Source organism: Odontesthes bonariensis, chromosome 24 (genome assembly GCF_027942865.1).
Source record: "Odontesthes bonariensis isolate fOdoBon6 chromosome 24, fOdoBon6.hap1, whole genome shotgun sequence".
Taxonomy (NCBI): Eukaryota; Metazoa; Chordata; class Actinopteri; order Atheriniformes; family Atherinopsidae; genus Odontesthes; species Odontesthes bonariensis.
Genome location: NC_134529.1, coordinates 19,281,854 through 19,294,876, shown reverse-complemented (window position 1 = coordinate 19,294,876; position 13,023 = coordinate 19,281,854). Strand labels below are relative to the sequence as shown.

At 41.9% G+C, this 13,023-nt stretch overlaps 1 protein-coding gene across 4 annotated transcripts in view; it reads right to left on the bottom strand.

The window, feature by feature from the left end:
• The window catches only part of pak5 (p21 protein (Cdc42/Rac)-activated kinase 5), a 73,593-nt gene that overhangs the window by 30,015 nt on the left and 30,555 nt on the right, over positions 1–13,023 (bottom strand). For 3 of the 4 annotated variants that reach the window (XM_075458505.1, XM_075458506.1, XM_075458507.1), the window contains exons 2-3: positions 12,124–12,347; positions 10,382–10,426 (exon numbers count right to left, since the gene is read on the bottom strand). In XM_075458505.1, coding sequence (XP_075314620.1) covers positions 10,382–10,426; positions 12,124–12,327 — 249 coding nt within the window. In that variant the 5' untranslated portion in view covers positions 12,328–12,347. The remainder of the gene's footprint in view (positions 1–10,381; positions 10,427–12,123; positions 12,348–13,023) is intronic. The other variant, XM_075458508.1, reaches the window with a different exon arrangement.

Sequence of the window (13,023 nt, the reverse complement as noted above, 5' to 3'; positions counted from 1 at the left end):
AAGGAGCACCTGACTGAGGATTCCAAAGCTCAAGTCATGCCCAGAATTACACATCAAATCCAGTCAAGTGGAAGAGGATCCATCTAGGATGTGAGAGAGTTGCAAAACGGTAAGCAAAGAGGAGGAAGTTTAAACCATTTCTACCTTTGATGGTCATGGAGAGTTTGAGGTCACTGCCAAAGAAACAAAAAGAAAAAGGGACAGACACAGCAGGAATATCAGCAAGGCAGTATAATGGGTTTCACTGGCACATGGCTTCAGGGACTGCTGCAACACCTTTCTAAAAAAAGTCTCAGACTATATGGGCAGACGGAGACTGCAAATAGGGCCGTAATGTGGGAATTTTAGCCCTTTTTTTTTTTTAGTAGATGTGTAACCTTGAACATGTTGGTAAGAGGGAGCGCCTCTGAACCCTGAACATTGAATTGTTGGTTGAGAGTTTCCATTCATGTTGTCTAATGAAAAGTCACCTGTGTTTCTTGCCGACTGTATGTGATCTCGTCAGTTCAGTTGATGCCGAGATAAAAACAAAACACCAACCGCATTTTAACTTTGCAACAGTTTGTTAACTGATTTATGTTTTCATGCATTAATTCATTCATTCCTCAATAATTTATACAGAAAAAAATAGTAGGTGTCAAAAATGTGTTCCATTTAACTACTATGAATATTTATATATAAAAGAAAAGAAAATCGAGATCAGTTTGGGATGTTGGGGGTGTTTCCTTAACACCACTACTTTCTAAAGAAATCTAAAGGCTTCAAGTAATGCTATTAAAATTCCAGAAATATATGCGCAAACATAATCACTATATTGTGTCAAGTCAAAGTGGAAGGGGGTAAGCATTCAGTGAATTGAGTTTACCTGGCAGCTCAATTTTTGCTCCTTAAAGAAGCTTTTACTCCAGAGAAGTCCAGTGCTTTACCTGTAACTACTAATCCCAAACCAGCAACCTACTGCAGTCATGGAGCCAGAGCTTCCTATATCTGAAATGAAGTTACATCACCAACTGAACTGCAAACATAGAACAACTCAGTATGAGAGAGTACTGTGTAAACGTTTTACTTCACCCCTCATTTCTTCATATTTTGCTGCCAAGTGGCCAAACTTTCTTGTAATCTTTTAAAGTGCTCATAAGCAACAGTCCTCCAAGTTTTCTGAGGATCTTTAATAGTTTTTCTTTGGACATCGGCTGTCCCCCCCTTCATTTTCATTCCAGTCCCTTTATATGACCCTTTTTATCTTTTGTGTGGGAAGCCGCTGAACACTGACCTTTTGACTTATTCGAGCAGCTTCAAAGTCACCTAACTCAAGGGATGGACCAGTGTTGTATCTACACCAAACAGACAACTTAGCAGAGAACCAATTTCAAATAGTATCTTTAGCCTGCTGCGACACATTGTTGCCATTTCTTTAGTTGCACCACCAAAAATTGTCAAAGATAACACAGTTTGACAGGCATCAAATAACATTTTTGCACCAACAAGGTGATTTCCAAAGAGCTATTAGCCAAAAACTTGGCATATCTCAGTAGGTGAGGAGTGCGTCTTTAAAAATTTTTTTAGGAAACTGGTGTAGTGGAGTACAAGAGAAGTGAAAGACCTGGCACAGGACCCGAGAGATGGACCTGGCCTTTCAGCTGATCCATCTAGTGTTCACTGAAGCCTCATCAGAAATGCTCATCGTCCAAAGAAGAGCTTTGGAATGTCCTTCAAGAAGCCTGGAGAACTATTCCTGAAGACTGCTTAAGGGAAATGACAAGAAAGATCTATGAGGGTTCAGACTGTTGAAGAATAAAGATGCTCATATTAAATGTTTGCTTTCAAGCCCATTTGTACAAACTCCGCTTTTTTCTTAAATACTGTATTTTCATTTACCTTTGCACGTTTCAATAAATCGCTACACTTAATCACATTTTTTCCCGAAACATATCAATAAATGGCCACAAATGCAGATTACAAAAGACAAACGGAGCAGTTGGTGGTCAGTTCACCTCCCCTGCTCAAATTGGATGAGGTGTGTGAAGGGTCTGCTTGAAAGAAACTGCTCTTTTATGCTGATAAATGATCAGTAACTTAAATTAACAGTAACTTACTGCAGTCAATCTATAGTAATAGAGTCGTACTGGGCATGAATGGGATTATGAGAGCCGATTCAGTCTGCATCAAAATGAATAATAGCATGTTAGTTTATAGAATGCAAATACGTCGGCAATATCTTAAAATGTAAATGTTCTTTAAGAAATAATGCTGCATTAGTACAGGCAGACTCTATTCCACACTCTAAAAGATCCAGTCGAACTCATGAGGCATTTAAAATAAAGCATGAGAACAATGAGTAATCTGGCCTGGTAAAAGAGCATTGATGGAATAAAAGAAAAGAGTAATAATAATAATAAAAACATAGGCTCTCTAAACTGATAGAAGGGTCAAAACCTATTTTAATTTCCATAATCTTCCACATGAGGAGGTATTGGATTCAAACTGGAAGTTGTAGTTTGGAATCTGGCCACATGAGGATACTACAGTTCCAACCATCAAACTGCCTCACACCATGTGTAAAGTAGCAGAAGCTTATTGAGCAGCAGTGCAGCGACAGTTATGTGTTCAAGAGCATTAGCAGTTACTCTACGGCATCTCATCAAGAAATTGGGAAGCACTGCAAATCCACTTTAAAACTGCAGCGTTTAAAGTCTGACACATCAAGTCAGATCTCAAGTCATTTTCTTCCATCCCCTGTTTAAAATTCACACTCCGAATGTCCTTCCAAAAAGCCCACATTCAGACATTGGTTGTTAGCCAGGACAGTTTGAGCTGCCCTGGCAGAGTACAGCGAACGTCGCTGAAAGCCAAAATTCCCCTGTCGACTTTGGCTCCGAAGCCTCCGCGAGAGGTAATTTGCAGAGTGTGACTGTGAATGGCAGCCGCGCGAGAAGACAAAGTGAGAAAGCGGCGGAGGAGGAGGAGCGGGAGCAGAGCGGAGGAAGGAACGAGAGAGGTCTAAATCAATGCCATCCACTTCAGCTCAGTGCCAAGAAAGACAGATGCTCTCTCTATCTGTGTGAGGGTGCACGCACACAGACACACATCAATCAGGAGTTATTTTCCTTCCAGACCATTTCTGCTTTGACCAATTTAATCCCGGATCAATTTAAGTCAGAGTGTACCACACACCGAGTCAAAATCAAATTAAACTCGAAATTAAATGCATATTGATCACAGCATCCAACCTCCTCTTCTGCACATTAAAGAGTCAAAGGACTGACACAGTCAATGCGCATGAAAGTTGAGAGCACGAATGCAGTTTGGCAGATGTGGAGCACTTGCAAGATCGTCATCGGAGACAAACGCCTCAATTACTGTCCTTTTTAAACGAGACTCTCGAAGACAGTAGACTTGCAACAAGAGGACATCATCAATTATTCTGGGCTTGCTCCATATCTAAGCACTTGTCTAGACCTAGTTCTTTCTCAATCTGAACAGTCTTGCCCAATGTAATTAACACACAGCAATAAACTCTTTCCCCAAATTAGCAACTCACTGTGTGTGCGCACGTCAGGACCGTAATATCCCCCTTCCTTATTCAATAGAAGCACGGCATTGCATTTTCATACCTGAGGCAAGGACTGGCTGACCCCAGAAAAATCAGAAACACGATCTCTAGAAGTTTCTAAATGTATACACACAGCAAAGCTACAAAAATATCTGCCATGTTGTGCTTAGGGCATAAACTTGCACTCTCTCATGAAACATGAGAAACAAGCGGCACTGTGTGCGGCCATAATTCATGGAATGTCAAACTCGGGTGTTAAAAATGCAACAAAAATAGACAAGAGATTTTAAACATAGTCAAACATGTGACCTTTAAACACGACATCTCTGTAATGTCAGCTAAAAAAAAAAAAAAAAAAAAAAAGAACTGGCCACAGCAGCAACAGTCTTACCTGCACCATCACTGTTTAGTCTGGTTTTTGTTTTTTTTTCACTAAGAGCCTGGAACTGCTGGCAGTGAGCACTGAGACCTGTTGTAGAGACAAATCTGCATAGCCAGCATACTGTACCAGCATGCAGTGTTGGCTCTCCAGAAGCAGAAACACCCCACCTGTAACTGCTTATGAACCGTCTGTGCCGGGGGGTTGAACACCAGCGCCTCCTCGGTCTTCATCGCTCCTGCCGCCTGTCTCCCCGCCTCCCTTAACTCCTCAGTCCTCCTGCGCCCTTTCCCCCATAACAAGTTGCTCTTCCCGGCTGCAGCTGCACGGATCGACTGCAATTCTGGCTCTGCACCCACTGAAACCATCATCTGAGAGACTTAATGATCGAGTCCCCCCAACCTCCTCCTCCTCCGCCGTCACCTGCCAGTAAGCTGGTGGGGGAAGGTGGGCAGCTGCTTTCACTGACCCACTGACATTTACAGTAGCACCAGATATCACCCTGCATGTCACGCTAATTGCCACATGGTGTTGACTGTGCCCGACGGTCTTCTGCTAATTCACATCCATCGAGGCAATTTGTTTCTGTTTAACCCAAGCTAAATGCTCAATCCTCACAAATACGAGGATTATCATTTAAGCTGCTAAAAAAAAAAAAAAAAAAAAAACTTTGCTAAACAGCACGTCCTGGAAATTCACCTTGCAGTCCTGCATGTATTCTGGTGCATATTTCCAACGTGATGTTGAGTCAAGATATTTTCAGTGCAGCTATAATGGGCTTTACAGCAGAGAGCTGTTCAGCTACCTAAAATATCACCACCTCTCCACCTACACTACCTACAGCTCATTTCAACCTACAGCTGAAATGCAAGATGCTTGGATATCGAGAGGGTGTCGGCAGCCAGTTTTGGGAACCATCAGCAGCAGTCACAGTAAACAGCATCCTCTCACAAAAGCTACTTCATTCAATTGTACCAACATGGCCTTCCAAATGAGTTAGGAAATATCACAATGTCCCAGCAAGTGTGAAATGTAAATACAGGCTGTCGGTAACCTTTTTAAGAGCACTCGTAGGCCACTATGAATCAGCCCTACTGCTGCTCAGTGCTGCCTGCATGTCTCCCAGTGTCTCCATTCATCCTTGCCCTCTTCTAATTCATCCGTGCAAAACAACTGGATCAACATAAGTCAAAGAGAAACATCCAAACTGCATTCACCAGGAACCTGACCTAAATAAAATGGGACTGTTTTTACAGCACAACGACACCAGGGCGCACGTGCTCTGGTAACACTTGGCTTTATGTACTTTGGCTTTACTCTCACGTCTTTACACAGATTATTACTGCGTTTCTGTCTTTCTGGCAAAGCTTTAACTCTTAGGGGCAACCTAGTCCTCTGCCACTAGATAAGCCTCGTGTTGTGTAAAGGTGTAAACATTACAGAGACCGTTGCGGTGCTTTGAAGTGGGATTGTATGAGGTACTTGTCCTGAGTAAGTGTATAAACGACAGTGGATCACGGTTGCTTGGCCCCAGTTTGGAGAGGGAGAGAAGAGGACTGGCACGAAAGCTCAGCAATGTGCTGCAGTAAAATGGGGTCATCTGAAAAACATAACCTGGTCACCTCAAAAAGGCCCCTCCTTTATATTTGGTCTGGATATTTAAAAGTTCAAGATTTGCCTTTGTTATTTCTAACTACACAGGGTGTTTAAAGGATTGTGGTCTAAAACCATAGTTTTACTTCCCAGAACAAAGGAGTTGTCGGTCTACTGTTTACTGTGTGACTGATGTTTTAACATGTTGATTCTGATCAGAACTATCCTCTTAAAACGCTAAAGGCAGCAATAGACTAGCAACTCCCGTGTTCTGGTGTGGGGAAATGATCGTTTTCGTCAATGGAATCTGGGGAAGAGTGAACTTTAATGGCATCAATTATTTGTCAGAGAAGGCTGATTGATGGCAAGTAAGGTGGAGAAAATATCATTTACACAAATATTGATTTTTTTTTTTTTTTTTTCCCCCCCTCACCAAACTCGCCTTTTACACGTGTTATTCAGTTTCTCATTTACACGAACCAAGTAATCTAATACTGGCCCAAGGCTCCGGAAACACGAGCATCGAGAAACAAGCTGATAGCATGAACAAGCCAATGGCCATAAATACCGACGCTGATACGCACAAACACATTCATCTACAAGCAAGCACAAACATACCCAGACATCATCACGGTAAATCATCACCCTTTGCTCCACAGGAGTCTGCAGTTTGAGGGTGTCAAAGTCAAGGTGCAACAGGAGCCTGACATTAATAATAGCCATGGCACTGCCCCTGCTAGTGCTAATGAATGCATCACATTAGCACACATGTAACCTTGCATCACACCTACGCACACGCCCACTCGTGCGAAATCAAGTCAAGAGAGAAGGCAGCATATGAAGAAGTTCTGCGCCTCGCAAACAGCTTAAAAATCTCAGAGTGCAGAAGCTTTTAGCCCCAATATTGAAACACATGGAAATGCTGGTAGGGCTGTTAGGGTGCTGGCTTTGTTAGCCTACACTTTTGGATAAACATATGTGCTAAGGGCAGGTGGGGGTTAGAGGAGAAGGCAAAACAGATTTCAGAGTCAAAGCTTTAAGCAATACTCAAGCTCAGCTGAGATGAGCAGTCTGACAATGAGTACAAAAGCCTTTTGAATAAACGATGAATGCGCAAGCCAGAGGGCCGGGGTAGTGGTTATTTCAGCATGATGAGCGTGCTGACCTCTCCAAATGCTCAACGCACGCACAATCCCACAAAAAATATGTACACTAACACACAGACAGTAAGACAGACACGATATGTCAACCTTTCAGCTTGCGCTGTCCCTGTATAGTGTTTGTTGGGGACTGCTTTATGCATGCCCACCTGGTGTGTGCATAAACACACACACTCTCATACACACTCAGTTGACAGAGCTGGGGGAGTCTGCCAAGCAGATGAAGCCTTGTGTCAATCAAGTGTCAGGGCAACCAGGGAGAAGGATATCAGGCTATGGTGAGACACTATAAATAACCCAGCCCACCTTGGTGATCAGGGTCACGCACTCATAACACAGCCACGGTTCAGAGGATCATGACATGCATTTTCTGAGAACTTCACCTTAAACTTACCATGACCACGACTTAATACTTAATGACACACTTTTACCCCAGACGAAGACTTGGGGTTTTATTAATTCATTCAATTTATGAGAATTTCTTTTTTTTTCTTTATCCAAAAGAAGACACAGCATGGGTAATGCAAAACACACAAACATAAGCCTAAAAAAAATAATATTTTTAAAAAAAACATACACACACACTTTCAATGAATTGATAAAGTAACAAAAAAAAAAAAAAGACCCGATTCACCCATCCCAAATTTAAGCGTTTTGCAGGTCCTTCCTTCCTCTCCTCTGCTTCTTCAAACTACTGACTAACACAGAAATCACAAATTGGTTAGTTTGAATTCTCTGCATGAACACTACAAGTTGGATTTAACGTGGGTGTTAAGTGACCCTGACTTCTGTGCAGAGATGGGTCCAAGTCACACATGTGCAAGTCTCAAGTAAGTCTCAAGTCTTAGCTTTCAAGTCTCAAGTAAGTCCCAAGTAATTTTTTCTTGGGCAAAGTCAAGTCAAGTCAAGTCACCTTATTATTGCAATTTTACCTGCAGAATCTGATCTTAATAAAGTGAAAAGACAAGATATAAGTAACTGTCAGTAAACATCATTGGCCAATGTGTCCAACCTGTCCATCCCATATCATATCAAGCTAACGTTAGCTAACTACCAACTAGGCTAACAGGATAATATTAGCCAATTTGACAAGCACTTACTGGTCAGAATGGATCTTCAAATGACGAACAAAGTTCGAAGTTATGCTAGATGCTTAACACTCAAGTCATTCAAGTCATCGTGTCTCAAGTCAAGTCAAGTGCCGAGTCTTTAACTTCCAAGTCCGAGTCGAGTCTCAAGTCTTTTATTTTTTGTCAAGTCAAGTCACAAGTCATCAAAACAGCAACTCGAGTCGACTTGAGTCCAAGTCACAGTGACTTGAGTCCCCATCTCTGCTTCTGTGTGACATGAAACTACTTTGTGACTTATGCGCCATCCTGGGATCTTATGTTCATGTAAGCACGATGTTTTTCGGTGTACTATGAATGAAAACAGAATGCAATGATTTGCACATTGCGTGATTCAATATTTTGTCCACTATAGAACATAGGAAGCAAATGTCAAATGTTTAAAGTGAGACATTTTACCAGGGCAGAAGGCCAGAAAAGCGGTATTAAAAAGAAACAGCTGGAGGTACACATTGCAACTAACTAGGTTAACTGGCAACAGGTCAGTAACATGACTGGGTATACAAAGAGCAACTTAAAGAGGCAGAGTTTCTCAGAGGTAAAAAGCAACAAACTGCAAAAAAAACTACGCCTACAAAATTGTGGAGCAATTTAATCAAAAGAGGAAAACTGTTGAGGAGCTAGAATCCTATATCAAGGATGAGACCAACTATTTCTCTCCCATAAGTTCATCCCTGTTCTTTAGTTCTTTTTTAAGCCATTTATTGCTGACATAAAATTTAACATAAGCTGATATTCTTCATGAAGTAGTGAAAAGTCTCACTTTCAACATTTGATATGTTTTCTATGTCTTCATATTTTGAATGAAATATAGCTAATAGCTTTACAGCTATCAGATCTGCGAGTCATTGCATTCTCTCGTCATTTACACATCTTCCCAACCTTTTTGGAATTGGGTTGGTTTGAGGACTTTAGTTTCGCGTTACTGAGCTCATTGTGTGTGAAACAGTTTTTCTTTAAATTGTGCCTGTCGATTACAACTACGAGCTCGGCCCAAATGTAAGTCTAAGTACAGATTATAACACAATTGTTCTATTATTGACCTACTTTTATACTGAAATACAACAAGATGTGGCTTTTAAAAGAATTCAAGATAAACTGTGACATAATCAGGATATATCATAGTAATAATGGCTTGATATACAGAAGATAAAGTGGCAGGCAAAGGCTCAGGGTTGAAAATTGTTTTACTGGGCACAGCCAAGAGAGGAAAAATATGACCTGATCTCTAAAAGGCATAACCTCATCTCTCATAAGAGATTATTTTTTTATAGTTCCTTTATTTAAAGTTTCAAGCCTCTCTGGGACTTATCTTTTGAGGTCTATCCACAAATTTCCAGTGAAGTTCAGACCATGGACTTCTATGACTTCCTGACACAGTACACTGTTGATTTTGAGTTGTGTTTTGAATCATTATCCTTTTGTAGAAGCCAGTCAACTTTTAATCCTCTTCAACTTCTTTACAGACTGTGTCATGTTTGCTTAAAATAATTTCCTGGTATTTAGGCGAATCTATTCTTCCCTCTACCAGTGATATATTCCCCACGCTATAAGCTGTGAGAGAAGCTAAAACCATAATCAATCCACAACTATGCTTAATATTTGGGGAGCTGTTCTTTTCACAACAGTCCGCACCGTTCATTCTGCAATGATTCCCCGTTTGATGGTAAAAACTTCCCTTTTAACTTAAGCACAGCAAAGCACTCGTTTCCGAAATGTATCAGAATTGTTTAGATGTCAATTTGCAATTTTCTGACACTGGATTTTGCACAGAAGCAGAGTGAACTACGACTTCAGAGTCTGATACAAACGTATGAAGGTCAAACATATTTGATTCGCCTTTCTAACAATCTAATGAGCAGTTGTCCTTGAAAGTTTCTTGGTCTTGTAGACTTCAACTTGACCATTTCTTTACCTTACTATTGATGCAAATGTATAATGTCACGTGTTTCAGAACATTAAGGTTTCATTTCATGGAACAGAAGCTTTGGATGGGATGGGATCGGAGAGGAGGGGCACTTTGCCTCGGCTGGTTCGGGTCGGATGAAGATGTGGAACAAAGAGTTTTCCTAACGCATGCAAACCCTTTATGACCTATTTTCTACAGAGCAGAGGTCCCCAGCAGAGCAAAATCAGCTGCCATAGCAACATGCACTTCACATCTCAGCACCCATCATCATCATCATTATCATCATTATGATCATCATCATCATCAACATCATCATTATCATCATCAATGGTGCTTTGTAGCAAGAGGAGAAACAAAGGGAACATGCCACTGCAGTTAGTCTCGTCTTTTCTACGGAGGCTCATGCAAACAAAACAGAAGAAGAGAGGAGATGAAGTCTAAGAAAAGACTTGGCACGACGATGTAGTTATGTCATGTGTGGAGTCATTCGCTGTGTTCCTCCCTGTTCCTGCTGACAAGCCACCTCCACCTGAGCGCATGGCAGCAGGCGGCAGAGGAGAGATGCGGTGTGACTGTGTGAGAGCGGCCATTAGGAAAAAGAAAAAAAAAGAAAAAGGAGAGGGGGAGGTATTGAAAACTTAAGGGAAGAGGAAGTCATACTTTGGGCAACGGCGTTTCAGATGACCGGACTTTCTTGGGAGATATCTGTGAAGAGAGCAAGAGAATTATTTTCTTGTTTCCCCCTCTTCAGAGATATTTCCTGTGGCATATTGCTGTTCTCTGTTGTATAACTTTGACTGACTTGTTTTTTTTTTTCCCGGGTTTTCCAGTTAGCAATACCCGTTAGTGGCTTCTTTGCTTTTTTTGTATCTGGGCTTTCATTCGCCAAAAAAAAAATAATAAATAAATGTGTTTGAAAGCTTCTCGACAAAGCGCTCTTAATATATTACCTAGGTGAACAGAAGTGGTGCAAGCAAGTGTTGTATTGCAACACGAGCGTGACAAACGGGCCAACATTAGAAAGCTAGAGGGCAGTGGCCCTCTGCGAGGTCAGAGTTTGGGTCACACGTGCAGTATGATGGGACCACAGACAGTACACTGAAAGAGAATGAATGCTGCACTTTAAGCTGTGACCCTGCAAAGAACCATTGGATTCATTACATCCTCCAGTATGTAAGGGTAAGGCCCTCAGTGTACAGAATAGTGCGTTCTGTTACAACCCAGAGACAGGTGAACAAAAAGGTCAGGTTGCAATTTAGATATAATTAGCCACGGACTACTATCAGCAGATCGAATGTGTCAAAGCGATAAGAACCACCAATAAACAACAACACATCAAAGGAGACACTCAGAGAGAAGAGGAGACACAAATTCACAGGGGAGTTACAGAGAATTCACGCAGCCGACTCAGAGGAGGAAACATCAGCTGGCAGTTTGGTTGCTGGTAACTGTGACACAATTCAATGAAAAACATTCATTCAGATACACTCTTTAAAACCACATTAAACAACTTTGGACAGGTAAGAGTGAGTAACAAACACCAGGAGTACACATCGTCTTATGGCTTGCGTGAGCCATGTTTGACAAAACTAGCCAAAATGACTAAATGTTTTTCACACTCACAGGCCTCTTGAGTTTGAGCACTTTCTTTTGCCTTTATAGATCGGTCCATAACCTCAGCAAACACATGGGCATATGCAGCAGAGGCCTGGTATGTGTAACGATGTGTTTTCCCTATCATTTGCCTAAAATTACAAAAACACATTGGCTGCTATATCCTCTATATCTATAATATGTACCTATCGGCACTGTCAAGTTAAAAGGTAAAAGGAGTCCCAGGAGCAGAGTTGGTCAGGCAGTTACCCTGCGGAAGCAAGCAGAAGCTGCAGGTCACAGCGTATCAGACCAAAAAAAGGGTTGAAGCAGGGAAACCCTGTGTAACTTTAACCGTTATCTTTCTTCGTCTTATTTCCTCTATTGAAAGTTATTTGGTTGAAGTTTGGCACGAGGGAGTCATTCGGTTTTATTTACCACAAAATTGTTTAATGCAGTCTTAAAGCAATGAAATGTAGACAACACATATAACTAGAGTTTCAGACATGATTGGGACATTTGAATCGTGTGAGGTGGCCAGATGGTGTGGAGAACAGTGGAACAGGTGGAGAGTGAAGGAGTGAGAAACAAAGAACGCCGAGGAGACGCACACCGACACAGAGTGAGAACGCAAAGACAGAAAAGTAAAAGGAGGGCTGAGAAGAATGTAAGATCATACAGACAGAGAGAGCGTGAGCGTGGAGACGGAGGTATGATGAGCAAGAAGAGGAGGCGAGAAGTAGACTGGACGTGTTAATGAATTGTCGTCTGTGCTCGGGCCAGATGCTCTCTGTCTATTTGCTCTCTACCTTCATTGGTGCCAGCTGGATGGGGGTGATGTAAGAGGGGTCCACCATGGGCTTGGGGCGGTTGGCAGTGTCCGCCAGCAGGCTCTGCCATTGCTGCGGCAGCCCGGTGAACTTCTGCTCCCGCGGGTCGAAGCCCGTGTGGACCCGGTGCTCAAAGTTAGACGGAGCCGAGATCTCCAGCCGTTTCTTCTTCTTCCCAAACATGCTGGAAAACCCTGGCAAACCTGGCAACCCAAAGGAGATTTAGTTAACCTTAGACTGACAGCCTTCAAAGACATAGGTAGAAATAATTTAAACACACTACTGCATTTTTGTCTGTAATGTGACTGAATGCGAATACACTGAAGATCAAGGCCATGCGTGACACTACATCAAGTTAAGTGGGTGCAGATGTGTATTTTGGATCTATTTTGCTCTCATCTACATCATCAAACGTATGTTCCTTTGAAAATACAGCAACAGGTAACACCTGTTTTACTGCACAAGCCAGTTTGACTGAATCACATAAGGCTAATGTCATGCAATCGCTTCTTTCTCCAGCACTTGAGAATGCAACAGATGAAGTTTGTGAACACATGCAAAGAATTATTTGGGAAGACATACTGTGCACCAACAAAAGCTGTCTTAAAATGCCTCAGGGATCTTTCACAATCACTGAAATATCGGCCGACGTCTCGTATTGTGTGACTCTTTATCCACGCTGCCTCACGATAAACTCGGTCTTACACCGCCGCAGGACGAAAACAGGGAAAGCACGAGCAAAACAAAAAAATAAAAGTCTCTTTTCTTATGTAACGTACAGAAGGAAAAGACAGCTAATGCACCGAAGCAGAGACAAAGATGCAAAGAAATGCGAAGCTAGGATTCTATGTAGGATAATATATTCAGGCAGTTGCACAT